The sequence below is a fragment of the Heteronotia binoei genome, chromosome 12, assembly GCF_032191835.1.
Source record: "Heteronotia binoei isolate CCM8104 ecotype False Entrance Well chromosome 12, APGP_CSIRO_Hbin_v1, whole genome shotgun sequence".
NCBI lineage: Eukaryota > Metazoa > Chordata > Lepidosauria > Squamata > Gekkonidae > Heteronotia > Heteronotia binoei.
The window spans coordinates 8,303,934-8,317,116 of record NC_083234.1 but is presented as its reverse complement, the minus strand read 5'-3'; the positions used below and the strand labels follow the sequence as shown (position 1 = coordinate 8,317,116).

General features: G+C 50.5%; 1 protein-coding gene across 1 annotated transcript; it reads right to left on the bottom strand.

Annotated features, from left to right (window-relative positions):
* Positions 1-1,518: 1,518 nt before the first annotated feature.
* CRYAB (crystallin alpha B) lies at positions 1,519-10,587 on the bottom strand. The gene is made up of 3 exons (XM_060250858.1): positions 10,338-10,587; positions 3,688-3,810; positions 1,519-1,856 (listed from the first exon to the last, which is right to left on the bottom strand). The coding sequence occupies exons 1-3, from the start codon at positions 10,533-10,535 to the stop codon at positions 1,653-1,655; spliced, it is 525 nt and encodes a 174-aa protein (XP_060106841.1). The 5' UTR covers positions 10,536-10,587; the 3' UTR covers positions 1,519-1,652.
* Between the last annotated feature and the right edge of the window lie 2,596 nt (positions 10,588-13,183).

The window sequence follows — 13,183 nt, the reverse complement described above, 5'->3', positions numbered from 1 at the left end:
CTCAGTGCCTCTACTGTTCTTTCGCTGCTATCATTTGTGAAAACCTGTTTGACATCCTAGCGTACCGGCTATTACATCCTGCGTAGTTGCACAGCCGGTGGTAGAAGAACCTGGGTTTTTAAATGAAATGTTCGGCTGTCTGGTGGTAAGCGAATGGAACTCTGTGCATGCTCAAAAGAATGTCAAGACAGCCAGGCTGGTTCAGACCAATGCAGCATCCTGTTTCCAGCTTTGACCCATCAGATGCTACCCGGAAGAAGAAGTAGATATTGGATTTATATCCTGCCCTCCACTCTGAATCTCAGCGTTTCAGAGCGGTCACAATCTCCTCTACCTTCCCCCCCCCCCCCCCCCCGAACAGACACCCTGTGAGGTAGGTGAGGCTTTCAAGGACAACTCCTGCGAGAGCTCTGGCTGACCCAAGGCCATTCCAGCAGCTGCAGGTGAAGGAGGGGGGGAATCAAACCTGGTTCTTCCAGATAAGAATCTGTGCACTTAACCACTACACCAAACTGGAAGGTGGTATCCCTCACCTGTTGACTGTTCCCCAGTGTTTGACGATCAGAGGTTTTCTGCCTCTGAACCCAGCCGCTAATGGTCAATGATAGCTCTCCCCCGCCACAAATCTGGCTAAACCCCTTTGAAGCCCATCTAAAACACCTTCCATCACCCCATCTCGTGGCTGTGAATTCTGCAAGCTGACTGTTCCCATTGTGTGAAGTAGCTTTTTATTTAGTATGTCCTGAATCTACTGCCAGCCAGTTTCCCCAAGGTGATCTCAAGTTCTGATAATACGGGAGAAGGAGAAAAGTTCCTCTCTGTTTGCTGCCTTCACAACATGCAGAACTTTGGAGACCACATTGCCCCTTTGAAGAAGAAGACTGCAGATTTATACCCCGCCCTTCTCTCTGAATCAGAGACTCAGAGCGGCTTACAATCTCCTTTATCTTCTCCCCACACAACAGACACTCTGTGAGGTGGGTGGGGCTGGAGAGGGCTCTCACAGCAGCTGCCCTTTCAAGGACAACCTCTGCCAGAGCTATGGCTGACCCAAGACCATTCCAGCAGGTGCAAGTGGAGGAGCGGGGAATCAAACCCGGTTCTCCCCGATAAGAGTCCGCACACTTAACCACTACACCAAACTGCCTCTCTTGTGGTGGGGCTTAGAGAGCTCTCGCAGCAGCTGCCCTTTCAAGGACAACTCCTACGAGAGCTATGGCTAACCCAAGGCCATTCCAGCAGGTGCAAGTGGAGGAGTGGGGAATCAAACCCGGTTCTCCCAGATAAGAGAGCTCGGGCTGACCCAAGGCCATTCCAGCAGGTGCAAGTGGAGGAGTGGGGAATCAAACCTGGTTCTCCCTGATAGAGCCATGGCTGACCCAAGGCCATTTCAGCAGGTGCAAGCGGAGGAGTGGGGAATCAAACCCGGTTCTCCCAGATAAGAGTCCACACACTTCACCACAACACCAAAAGGCCTGCCCAGGCCCTACCACTGGAAGGAGAAACCAGCAGATGCTCATACATTGGTTTATTTGTCAGTAAACAAGCTCATCTGCATATCTCCGCACAAATAAACAAGCTGGGATTGCTCGCTGCGCACAGACAGAAAGGCTTTCTTGGGTATAAAAGAGCGGTGGGCCCCAAAGAGCTGTTTACTTCCTTTGTCCGCCTGCTAGGGCAGCTTTTTCCTCCCGGGTGATGGGGATGGTGCGCTCGGGGATTTCCATTGGTTTTCTTGGTCCGTTCACCGTCAGGACGCCATCAGAAGAGAGGGAGGAAGTGACGGCGAGGGGATCCACGTCAGCTGGGATCTTGTATTTCCTGTTGAACTCTCTGGCTACGAAGCCTTGTTCATCCTGGGGGGGTGGGGGACAGTTAAACCAAATGTGTAATTGGCTGGTTTTTTCAAGACAAGGAACACAGAATTCCTAAGAAGATTCTCATGCAGGCAGTGATGAGTCCCGTACCCATCTAACCTCTCCTGCCAGGAACCCATGAAACTGCCTTCTACTGAATCAGACAAGGTCAGTCTTGTCTACTCAGACCGGCAGCCGCTCTCCAGGGTCTCAGGCAGAGAGCCCCTTTACATCACCTACTGCCAATGTTTTTTTCTAAGCTGGAGATGCCGGGGATTGAACCTAGGACCTTCTGCATGCTAAGCCGATGCTCTGCCCCTGAGCCATGGCTTTTGCTGTGAGGAGAAACCAGAGCTCAGTGTTAGCACACATGCTTCATATGTGCAAACTCCTAGGTCCAGTCTCCAATATCTCTAATTAAAAAAATATCTTGCTTTATAGGTTTGGGAATAAGAACATAAGAGAAGCCATGTTGGAGCAGACCAGTGGCCCATCCAGTCCAACACTCTGTGTCACACAGTGGCCAAAAAACCAGATGCCATCAGGAGGTCCACCAGTGGGGCCAGGACACTAGAAGCCCTCCCACTATTCTCCCCCCAAGCACCAAGAATGTAGAGCATCACTGCCCCAGATATAAGAGAAGCCATGTTGGATCAGGCCATGGCCCATCCAGTCCAACACTCTGTGTCACACAGTGGCCAAGAAACTCAGGTGCCATCAGGAGGTCCACCAGTGCGGCCAGGACACTGTAAGCCCTCCCACTGTTGCCCCCCCCCCAAGCACCAAAATACAGAGCATCCCTGCCCTAGGCAGAGTTCCAACAATATGCCGTGGCTAATAGTCACTGATGGACCTCTGCTCCATATGTTTGTCTATGCTTGTAGTCGCCGCCACCTCCTGCAGCAGTGAATTCCATGTGTTAATCACCCTTTGGGTGAAGAAGTACACCATCAGAAGAGAGGGAGGAAGTGATGGCAAGGGGGTCCACATCAGCTGGGATCTTGTATTTCCTGTTGAACTTTCTGGCTACAAAGCCTTGTTCATCCTTTGTGTGTGTGGGGGGGGGGGGGAGACAGTTCTAACCAGACTGCTCAGCAATTTCATCGAACGCCCACGAGTTCTTGTATCGTGAGAAAGGGAGAAAAGTCCTTCTTTCTCTACTTCCTCCATCCCATGCATAATCTTGTCAACCTCTATCATGTCACCCCCTGAGTCGACGTTTCTCCAAGGTAAAGAGCCCCAAGCGTTTTAACCTGTCTTCACAGGGAAAGCGTTCCAACCTTTTGATCATTCTAGTTGCCCTTTTCCCCACTTTTTCCAATGCTGTAATATCTTTTTTGAGTTGGGATGGCGTCTGCCTCGGAGACAGCCTGAAGAACTGCTGCCTGTCAAAGTGGGTTTTATTGAACCCTCTTTCATGTTTCAGCTAAGGCCTGCTTGGACTTTCTGAAACCCCTTAGCTGCCAGCCAGGGCTTTCTTGAACTAATTGGACACTCTTACGCTTTAGGTAGGAGGTTCTTGGGCTTCAGCCAGGTAAATGGTTGGGCTCCCAACATCCTCTTAGCCTCGGTCACATAAATGGGCTTCACTTTGCAGAGGACCCTCCCTCCGTAATCCTCTGCCTGAAGAGGCACAGTCTGTTCCTCTATGTTCTACCCCCCCCCCCCCCCCCCGTTTCTCCTCCTTGTGTGAACCAGAATTATGAGGCCCTCATGCAAGAGGAATAACAAAACCGTGTTGACATCCCCGTCCTTGTTCCAAAGGCTCAGTTCTTCTTTTCCTCCCACCCTCGCCCCCGTCTTCCGGCTAAGGGTGTCGACCACCACTGACCTGTCGTTCCTCGTGTTTTCCGTGGATTTCGATCATCTCTCCCAGGACCTTGACTTTTAGCTCCTCAGGAGAGAAATGCTTCACGTCAACGTTTACAGAGAATTTGTCCTTATCCAGTCGCATCTGAACATAAGAACATAAGAGAAGCCATGTTGGATCAGGCCAATGGCCCATCCAGTCCAATACTCTGTGTCACATAAGAACATAAGAGAAGCCATGTTGGATCAGGCCAATGGCCCATCCAGTCCAACACTCTGTGTCACATAAGAACATAAGAGAAGCCGTGTTGGATCAGGCCAGTGGCCCATCCAGTCCAACACTCTGTGTCACATAAGAACATAAGAGAAGCCATGTTGGATCAGGCCAGTGGCTCATCCAGTCCAACACTCTGTGTCACACAGTGGCCAAAAAAACAGGTACCATCAGGAGGTCCATCAGTGGGGCCAGGACACTAGAAGCCCACTTTACCCCCCTCAAGCACCAAGAATACAGAGCATCACTGCCCCAGACAAAGAGTTCCAACAATACACTGTGGCTAATAGCCACTGATGGACCTCTGCTCCATATGTTGATCCAGTCCCCTCTTGAAGCTGTCTATGCTTGCAACCACCACCACCTCCTGTGGCAGTGAATTCCACGTGTTAATCACCCTTTGGGTGAAGAACTACTTCCTTTTATCCGTTCTAACCTGACCGCTCAGCAATTTCATTGAATGCCCACGAGTTCTTGCATTGTGAAAAAGGGAGAAAAGGACTTCTTTCTCTGCCGTCTCTATCCCAGGCATAATCTTGTAAAAATCTGATGACAAAACAGTCTGGATAAGGCAATCATACCGATTAAAAAAAAGGTTCCGTATGTATTGAAATGCTGTGGCCGGACCTGCCTGTCCCACATTGGTCTTGTCAGCCACCAGCGAGCCTGCAGCAAACGTGGACTATTGCACCCTTCTTAAATCTTCGTTCGCGAAGCCAAGCCGAGAGAGAGAGAGAGACAACAGCCGGGCATCATGCGTCAAAGAAATAGTTACAGGACTCAGTCTATCAAAGATGGAGTCCCCCTTAGTGTGTATGCCTGAGATCCTGGAAATCTGCTAAGTAGACAATATTGATCTTAATAGACCAACAGTCTGCCTTACTATAAAACAGCTTTGTGTGTCCTGGATGTCGCCAAGCTGGAAGAATGCCTGTCTAAGATGTCTGTCCACAATTTGTTCAGAATACGGCAGCCCCCAAAACATTCAGTGTAAGACACAGAGAACACACAAAGTTGCCTTATACTGAATCAGACGCTTGACCCATCAAGGTCAATATTGTCTACTCAGACTGGCAGCCACTCTCCAGGGTCTCAGGCTGAGGCCTTTCACATCACCTCCTGTCTGGTCCTTTTAACTGGAGATGTTGGGGATTGAACCTGGGATCTTCTGCATGCCAAGCAAAGGCTCTTCCACTGAGCCACGGCTCCTCCTCCTGGCTCTCCAGGGTCTCAGGCTGAGGTCTTACCCATCACCTGCTGTCTGGTCCTTTCTAGTTGGAGATGCCGGGGATTTAACCGGGGACCTTCTGCATGCCAAGCAGATGCTCTGCCACTCAGCTGCAGCCCCCTTCCCACCAGCTTCCTTCCCTTGATTTCATGAGTCATCATCGGTAGGCTTAGAGCAGGGGTGTCAAACTCATTTGTTATGAGGGCCGGACCTGACATAAACGAGACCTTGTCAGGCCAGTCCATGGGTGTCACAAAATGTATTTCCAGGTAGCAGAGATATAAATTTTATAAAGGACATAGACAAACACAGTTAAAGATTGTTTAAAATCATGCTGAAGACATGAGCACTCATTGGACTTAAAGGTGCCGATACTGGATTTATTTCCCACCCTTCGCTCTGAATTTCAGAGTCTCAGAGCGGTCACAATCTTCCTCCCCCAACAACAGACACTCTGTGAGGTGGGTGGGGCTGAGAGAGCTCTGACAGAAGCTGCCTTTTCAAGGACAACCTCTGCCAGAGCTATGGCTGACCCAAGGCGATTCCAGCAGCTGCAAGTGGAGGAGTGGGGAATCAAACCTGGTTCTCCCAGATAAGAGTCCGCACACTTCACCACTACATCAGCCTGAACCTCCACGTTCAGAGGAAGCAAACCCCAGACCGCCATACACACACACACACACACACTGTGGCTAATAGCCACTGATGGACCTCTGCTCCATATTTTTATCTAGCCCCTTCTTGAAGCTGGCTATGCTTGTAGCCGCCACCACCTCCTGTGGCAGTGAATTCCACATGTTAATCACCCTTTGGGTGAAGAAGTACTTCTTTCTATCCTTTTTAATCTGACGGCTCAGCAATTTCATTGAATGCCCATGAGTTCTTGTATTGTGAGAAAGGGAGAAAAGGACTTCTTTCTCTACTTTCTCCATCCCAGGCATCATCTTGTAAACCTCTATCATGTCACCCCGCAGGCGACGTTTCTCCAGGCTAAAAAATCTCAAGCGTTTTAACCTTTCTTCATAGGAAAAGTGTTCCAAACCTTGAATCATTCTAGTTGACCTTTTCTGCACTTTTTCCAATGCTATAATATCCTTTTTAAGGTGCAATGACCAGAACTGCACATAGTACTCCAAATGAGACCGCACCATCGATTTATACAGGGGCATTATGATACTGGCTGATTTGTTTTCAGTTCCCTTCCTAATAATTCCCAGCATGGCGTTGGCCTTTTTTATTGCAATCGCACACTGTCTTGACATTTTCAGTGAGTTATCTACCACGACCCCAAGATCTCTCTCTTGGTCAGTCTCTGCCAGTTCACACCCCCATCAACTTGTAATTGTAGCTGGCTTAGCTCTGATCTGACTTAACTTCGCTGCTGTTATATTCTCATGTTAATAGAAGATGTGAATGGTGCCAAGGAGTTCCCAGAGTTCCAGCCATTCACAGACCTAATTCCTGCACTCGCCAGAGCTAGAACAGAACAGCGGTTATTTATTTATTTCTGTCCCGCCTTTCTCCCCCATGTGGACTCAAAGCAGCTTACATGATTCTCCTCTTTTCTATTTTATCCTCGCACCAACCCTGTGAGGTAGGTTAGGTGGAGAGCTGCGTGACTAGCCCAGGGTCACCCACCAAGCTTCCTCAGCGGAGTGAGGATTTGAATGTGGGTTTTTAGATCCTAATCCAACACTTTAACCATTGCACCTCTCTAGCATTCATGAGTTCAAAGAGCCGGGTTAAAAACCCCATTAATAGGTAGACAGTCGACCGCCCTATGCATTTGGAAGGATACCTGTCGACGTTGTTGCCAGACTGTGGCGTTATTCCGCTTTGGAAACCTGCTTAAACTTTAACCTGGCTGTCCTTCAGAAGCGGTGGGCCCAATCCCCTAAGAAGTTCTCTTGTACCACGGAAACAAATACTCTTGTGCAGCCCCCACTCATATCAATGGGCTTGCTCAATTTCCCAGTGTGGAAAGTCGGCCCAAAGTTAGGCCATTTGCACAAGCAATTCTAAAACTGGTTTTGTTTTCGTCTCCAGAGTCTCTTATTTGAAGGTAGAATCTTGCTCTGAATTTGAAATGTCTCTCTTTCAAGTTTTTGCCTGCACGAACAGCTTTACAGAGTTCTGTTTCAGTCTTAAAAATTATTCTTATTACCGCTGGTGGAAGCAATTGCTTTTAGTAACCAAGAAAAGAGGGAATGCGGATTACTCTTATCGTTAACAATTTTTAGGTTGATTTTATCATTTTATCCAGAGGAGTTCAGCCATGACAGTCTCTTGCTGCAAAATGGTAAGAGCCCAATAGCACCTTTAAGACGAACAAATTTTACTGTAACTTAAAACTTTCGAGAAACACAACTTATGCTACAATAAAAGACGAAGAGAGCTGTGTTTCTCGACAGCTGATGCTACAATAACATTTGTTCGTCTTAAAGGTGCTACTGGACTCTTTGCTTTTTATCATTTTAAACATTTTTATCTATCTATTAACTTCATGTGTATTCTCTGACTCCCCCCCCCCTCCAACGGGTATCCCAAGGCACTTACATCCCTCTGCTCATCTCCGTTTTATCCTCACAACAACCATGTTGTTAGGCAGAGAGCGTGTGACTGGCCAGCGAGTGTTCATGTCACGAGCGGGGATTCGAACCCGGATCTCCCAGATCCTAGACCAGCTCTAACCACTGCACCGTATTGCTTCTCTCTTTTACAGCCTCCTTAACATCACCGATTCTTACTTTTGGTCTAACAATCCCGCCAATCAGTAGCTAAAGGCAGGCCCGTAGCTGGGGGGGGGGAGGCCTGTGGGGGCACTGCCTTCTGACTTCCAGGGGGCCCTCTGGGGTGCAACCTGCTTTTATCTCTCTCTTTTTGTCATGACTGAGTTGGCGAAGCATTATCAGTGGCAACTGGAGCTGGGAGAGAAGAAGAAGAAGACTGCAGATTTATACCCCGCCCTTCTCTCTGAAACAGAGAGTGGCTTACAATCTCCTATATCTTCTCCCCCCACAACAGACACCCTGGGAGGTGGGTGGGGCTTAAGAACATAAGAGAAGCCATGTTAGATCAGGCCAATGGCCCATCCAGTCCAACACTCTGTGTCACACAGTGGCAAATTTGTTTTGTGGCTAATAGCCACTGATGGACCTCTGCTCCATATTTTTATCTAAACCCCTCTTGAAGGTGGCTATGCTTGAGGCCGCCACCACCTCCTGTGGCAGTGAATTCCACACGTTAATCACCCTTTGGGTGAAGAAGTACTTCCTTTTATCCGTTTTAACCTGTCTGCTCAGCAATTTCATCGAATGCCCATGAGTGCTTGCATTGTGAGAAAGGGAGAAAAGGACTTATTTATCTACTTTCTCCTTCCCATGCATTATCTTGTATCTGAGAGAGCTCTGACAGAAGCTGCCCTTTCAAGGACAACCTCTGCCAGAGCTATGGCTGACCCAAGGCCATTCCAGCAGGTGCAAGTGGAGGAGTGGGGAATCAAACCCGGTTCTCCCAGATAAGAGTCCGCGCACTTCACCACTACACCAAACTGGCTCTCACAAGGACAGCTCTGCCAGAGCTACGGCTGACCCAAGGCCCTTCCAGCAGGTGCAAGTGGAGGAGTGGGGCATCAAACCCGGTTCTCCCAGATAAGAGTCCGCGCACTTCACCACTACACCAAACTGGCTCTCACAAGGACAGCTCTGCCAGAGCTACGGCTGACCCAAGGCCCTTCCAGCAGGTGCAAGTGGAGGAGTGGGGCATCAAACCCGGTTCTCCCAGATAAGAGTCCACACACTTCACCACTACACCGAACTGGCGGAGCCGAGCAGGACACGGTGCACTGCAGCACCAAAAGCAACAGGTGGAGAGGAGGGAGGAAGAGGAAGCTGTGTGGGATGGGCTGGGGAGGGGGGAACAGATGGAGCTGCTGTGGGGGAAACCGCCTCCCCCACCCCGATTCCACACAAAGTGCAGTCCCTTTTCGACTCCAAAGTTTTAGGGTTGGCTCTTTCGACTTGGCCACTTCTAGAGCCTCCAGCTTTTGCCCCTACCCCAGGAAGCTTCTGAGAAGCGGGAAGCCCTGCAGTGGATGGGAATGGGTGCCCCCCCAACTTTTTTTTGAAAGCCCCCTCTGATTTTTAAAATCCTGACTACGGCCCTGGCTAAAGGGATTAATAAGGATTAGTGAATTAATAAAAAGTAAAGCTAAAGGTAGTCCCCTGTGCAAGCACCAGTCGTTTCCGACTCAGGTGACGTCGCACCACGACGTTTTCACGGCAGACTTTTTTACGGGGTGGTTTGCCATTGCCTTCCCCAGTCCTCTACTCCAGGGGTCCCCAACCCCCGGGCCATGGACTGGTATCGGTCCGTGGCCTGTTAGCAGCTAGGCCGTGAATTGTATCATTATTTCATTATATATTACAATGTAATAACAGAAATAAAGTGCACAATTGTATCATCCCAAAACCATCACCCCCACCGGTCCGTGCCAAAATTGTCTTCCACAAAACCGGTCCCTGGTGCCAGAAAAGTTGGGGACTGCTGATCTACACTTTACCCCCAGCAAGCTGGGTACTCATTTTACCGACCTCAGAAGGATGGAAGGTGGAGTCAACCTTGAGCCGGCTACCTGAACCCAGCTTCCGCCGGGATCGAACTCAGGTCTTGAGCAGAGCTTAGGACTACACTACTGCAGCTTTACCACTCTGTGCCGTGGGGCTTTCTTCAGCAAGCTGGGTACTCCTTTTACCGACCTCAGAAGGTTGGAAGGCTGTCAACCTTGAGCCAGCTACCTGAACCCAGCTTCCAGCGGGATCGAACTCAGGTCGTGAGCAGAGCTTAGGACTGCAGTATTGCAGCTTTACCACTCTGTGCCATGGGGCTTTCTTCAGCAAGCTGGGTACTCATTTTATTGACCTCGGAAGGATAGAAGGCTGAGTCAACCTTGAGCTGGCTACCTGAACCCAGCTTCTGCCGGGATCGAACTCAGGTCGTGAGCAGAGGGCTCCGACTGCAGTACTGAAGCTGACCGCTCTGTGCCACAAGGCTCCTTAGTGAATTATTAGGGACAGGGATTGTGACCGGTACAGGTAGTCTTGGGGGGGGGGCGGTCCATGACTGCTGGGGTTGGGATGTTAAAGTGCGTTCAACAAGGGGGGGATATTACCTCCGAGAATCTGTTCTCTACCCAGCTGGGCAGCCTTAGGAGGGAAGGTCTCAGGAGCAAAGGGCTGAGCGCCGAGGTGCCGGGGAACAGCTCCGATTCCCCAATGTGGTCTCCGAAAGCCTGGTTGAAGAGGCGGCTGGGCGAGAGGCTGGACAAAAGGGGTCTGCGGAAGAAAGGATGGTGAACGGAGATATCCATCTGGATCGGTCCAAGAGGAAACCCTGGGCAGCGATGTGAGTCCCGCCGGCCGAGAGGCGGGATTTTATACCCTGTCCGGCAGCAGGCCTGAGCCCTCTGGAACCGTGATGTCAGGTGTTTTATTGTCCCTGCTCCCCGATCTGCACCATTCCACACGGCCTGCCCGATTAGCTGGGGATTTGCTTGCTCCACGGCTGGCATTGCCTAGGGAGGGGTGGGGGGTGGGGAGAACACAGCTGAATTCCAGCAGGTCAGCAAGAAACGGCATTCCCCGTTCCCCACCCTCCTGTGAAAAGTCCAGGATCCGGCTGGCATCTCTGCCCTCTGCAAATGCCAATAGAAGCCATGCAGTTGGTACCTTTGTCTTGCAAACAGGGGAACAAAAGAGACTTTTGTCTCTGGCCAGTTTGTGATGATGCCACGCCGCGCTGCCAGGGAACAACAAGCTCCGTAGTCCTCGTGTGGGCTGAGTTCGAGCCGGATGTCACCCGGATAAAGCTTTCGTATAATGCAAAACACAGGGTCACCCGATGCAGCTGATGAGTCATAGCCCCAGAATTGACATTATTCACCTGCGGAACTCTCTGCCACTAGATACAGGAGTCCTAAACAGTCCTCCTAAACAGCTGGCTTCAGTGGGCTTAATGGTAAAGGTAGTCCCCTGTGCAAGCACCGGTCGTTTCCGATTCTGGGGTGACGTTGCTTTCACGTTTTCACAGCAGACTTTTTATGGGGTGGTTTGCCATTGCCTTCCCCAGTCGTTTATGCTTCCCCCCCCCCAGCAATCTGAGTACTCATTTTACCAGCCTTGGAAGGATGGAAGGCTGAGAACCTTCAGCCAGCTACCTGAACCCAGCTTCCGCTGGGATCAAACTCAGGTCGCGAGCAGAGCTTGACTGCAGTACTGCAGCTTTACCACTCTGCGCCATGGGGCTCTTCTTAAAGGTAAAGGTAGTCCCCTGTGCAAGCACCGGTCGTTTCAAACTCCGGGGTGACGTTGCTTTCATGTTTTCACAGCAGACCTTTTTACGGGGTGGTTTGCCATTGTCTTCCCCAGTCATTTATGCTTCCTCCCCCAGCATGCTGGGTACTCATTTTACCAACCTTGGAAGGATGGGAGGCTGAGTTAACCTTGAGCCGGCTACCTCAACCCAGCTTCTGCCGGGATCGAACTCAGGTCGTGAGCAGAGCTTGACTGCAGTACTGCAGCTTTACCACTCTGCGCCACAGGGCTCCTCATGGGCTTAGAAAAGTGTAATTCTTTTTAGGATTGCGCTGTTAGAGCCGTTTGAGGATTACATTAGAAACAAGGAGGGGTCTAGCTCCTTGCTCAGACCTGAAGCAAAGCCAGGTGTCTTTTTTGGGAGGGCAGTCCGTGCTAGGGTTGCCAGCCTCCAGGTGAGGCCTGGGGATCTCCCACTTTAACAACAGATCTCCAGCCGGCAGAGAAAATGCCTGCTTTGGAGGGTTTGTACCCTGCTGAGGCCTCTCCCGGATCCGCCCCCAAAGTCTCCAGGTACTTTCCAACACAGAACTGGCCACCCTAGCACTGCTGCCCAGAATTCCAGGAAGAAAGAGCAGAACAAACACAACATCAGCGTAAAGGAAGAGCCACTCGTTTTTGATCGTTTGTTTTACCGGCTGCTCGCAACCAATTTATGCCGAAGTCTGAAGGGTTTTCAAGGCAAGAGACGTTCAGAGGTGGTTTGCCATTGCCTGCCTTGGAATAGACTTCCTTGGTGGTTTCCCATTGCCTGCCTTGGAATAGACTTCCTTGGTGGTTTGCCATCCACGTACAAACCTGGGCCGTCCCTGTCTAGCTTCTGAGACCAGAGAAGATCAGGCTAGGCTGGCCTATCAAGGTCAGGGCCCCACTAGTTTAAAAAGGTAAAGGTAGTCCCCTGTGCAACCACCGGTCATTTCCGACTCTGGGGTAACGTCGTTTTCATGTTTTCACGGCAGACTTTTTTACGGGGTGCTTTGCCATTGCCTTCCTCAGTCATCTACACTTCCACACACACACACACCCCCAAGCAAGCTGGGTACTCATTTCACCGACCTCGGAAGGATGGAAGGCCGAGTCAACCTGGAGCTGGCTACCTGAACCCAGCTTCCGCCGAGATCGAATTCGGGTCACGAGCAGAGAGTTTGGACTGCAGTGCTGCAGCTGACCACTCTGCGCCGCGGGGCTCTCTAAACTTCCACTAGTTTGGGTGGCTTTAAAAAAGAGTTCGGCAGACAACCTCTCTGTTGGCAGGCTTCAGCCGAGATATCTAAACATAGGACCCCTCTGTAAGGACACAGTGTACCTTCTGGATACGATGGCAGGAATAACCAGGGGAGAAGAGACACCTCTGAGCAATAATTAGTGTTGCCAAACTCCAGGTGGGGCCTGGAGGTCTCCTGGAATTTCAACTTGATATTCTGGACTATTGATCCCCTAGAGAAAATGGCAGCCTTGGAGGACAACTCTATGATATTATATCCGGCGGAGGTCCCTCCCCTGCTCAAACCCTGCCTTCCCCAGTCTCCATTCCCACCAATCCCAAGGCATTTCCCAGTCAGGCACCCTAGGCGAGGCTAATTTCTGGCACACTGAGAATTTCACCCAGTCACCTGGTGGGGCGCCCAGTTTGGTACCCCCAGAA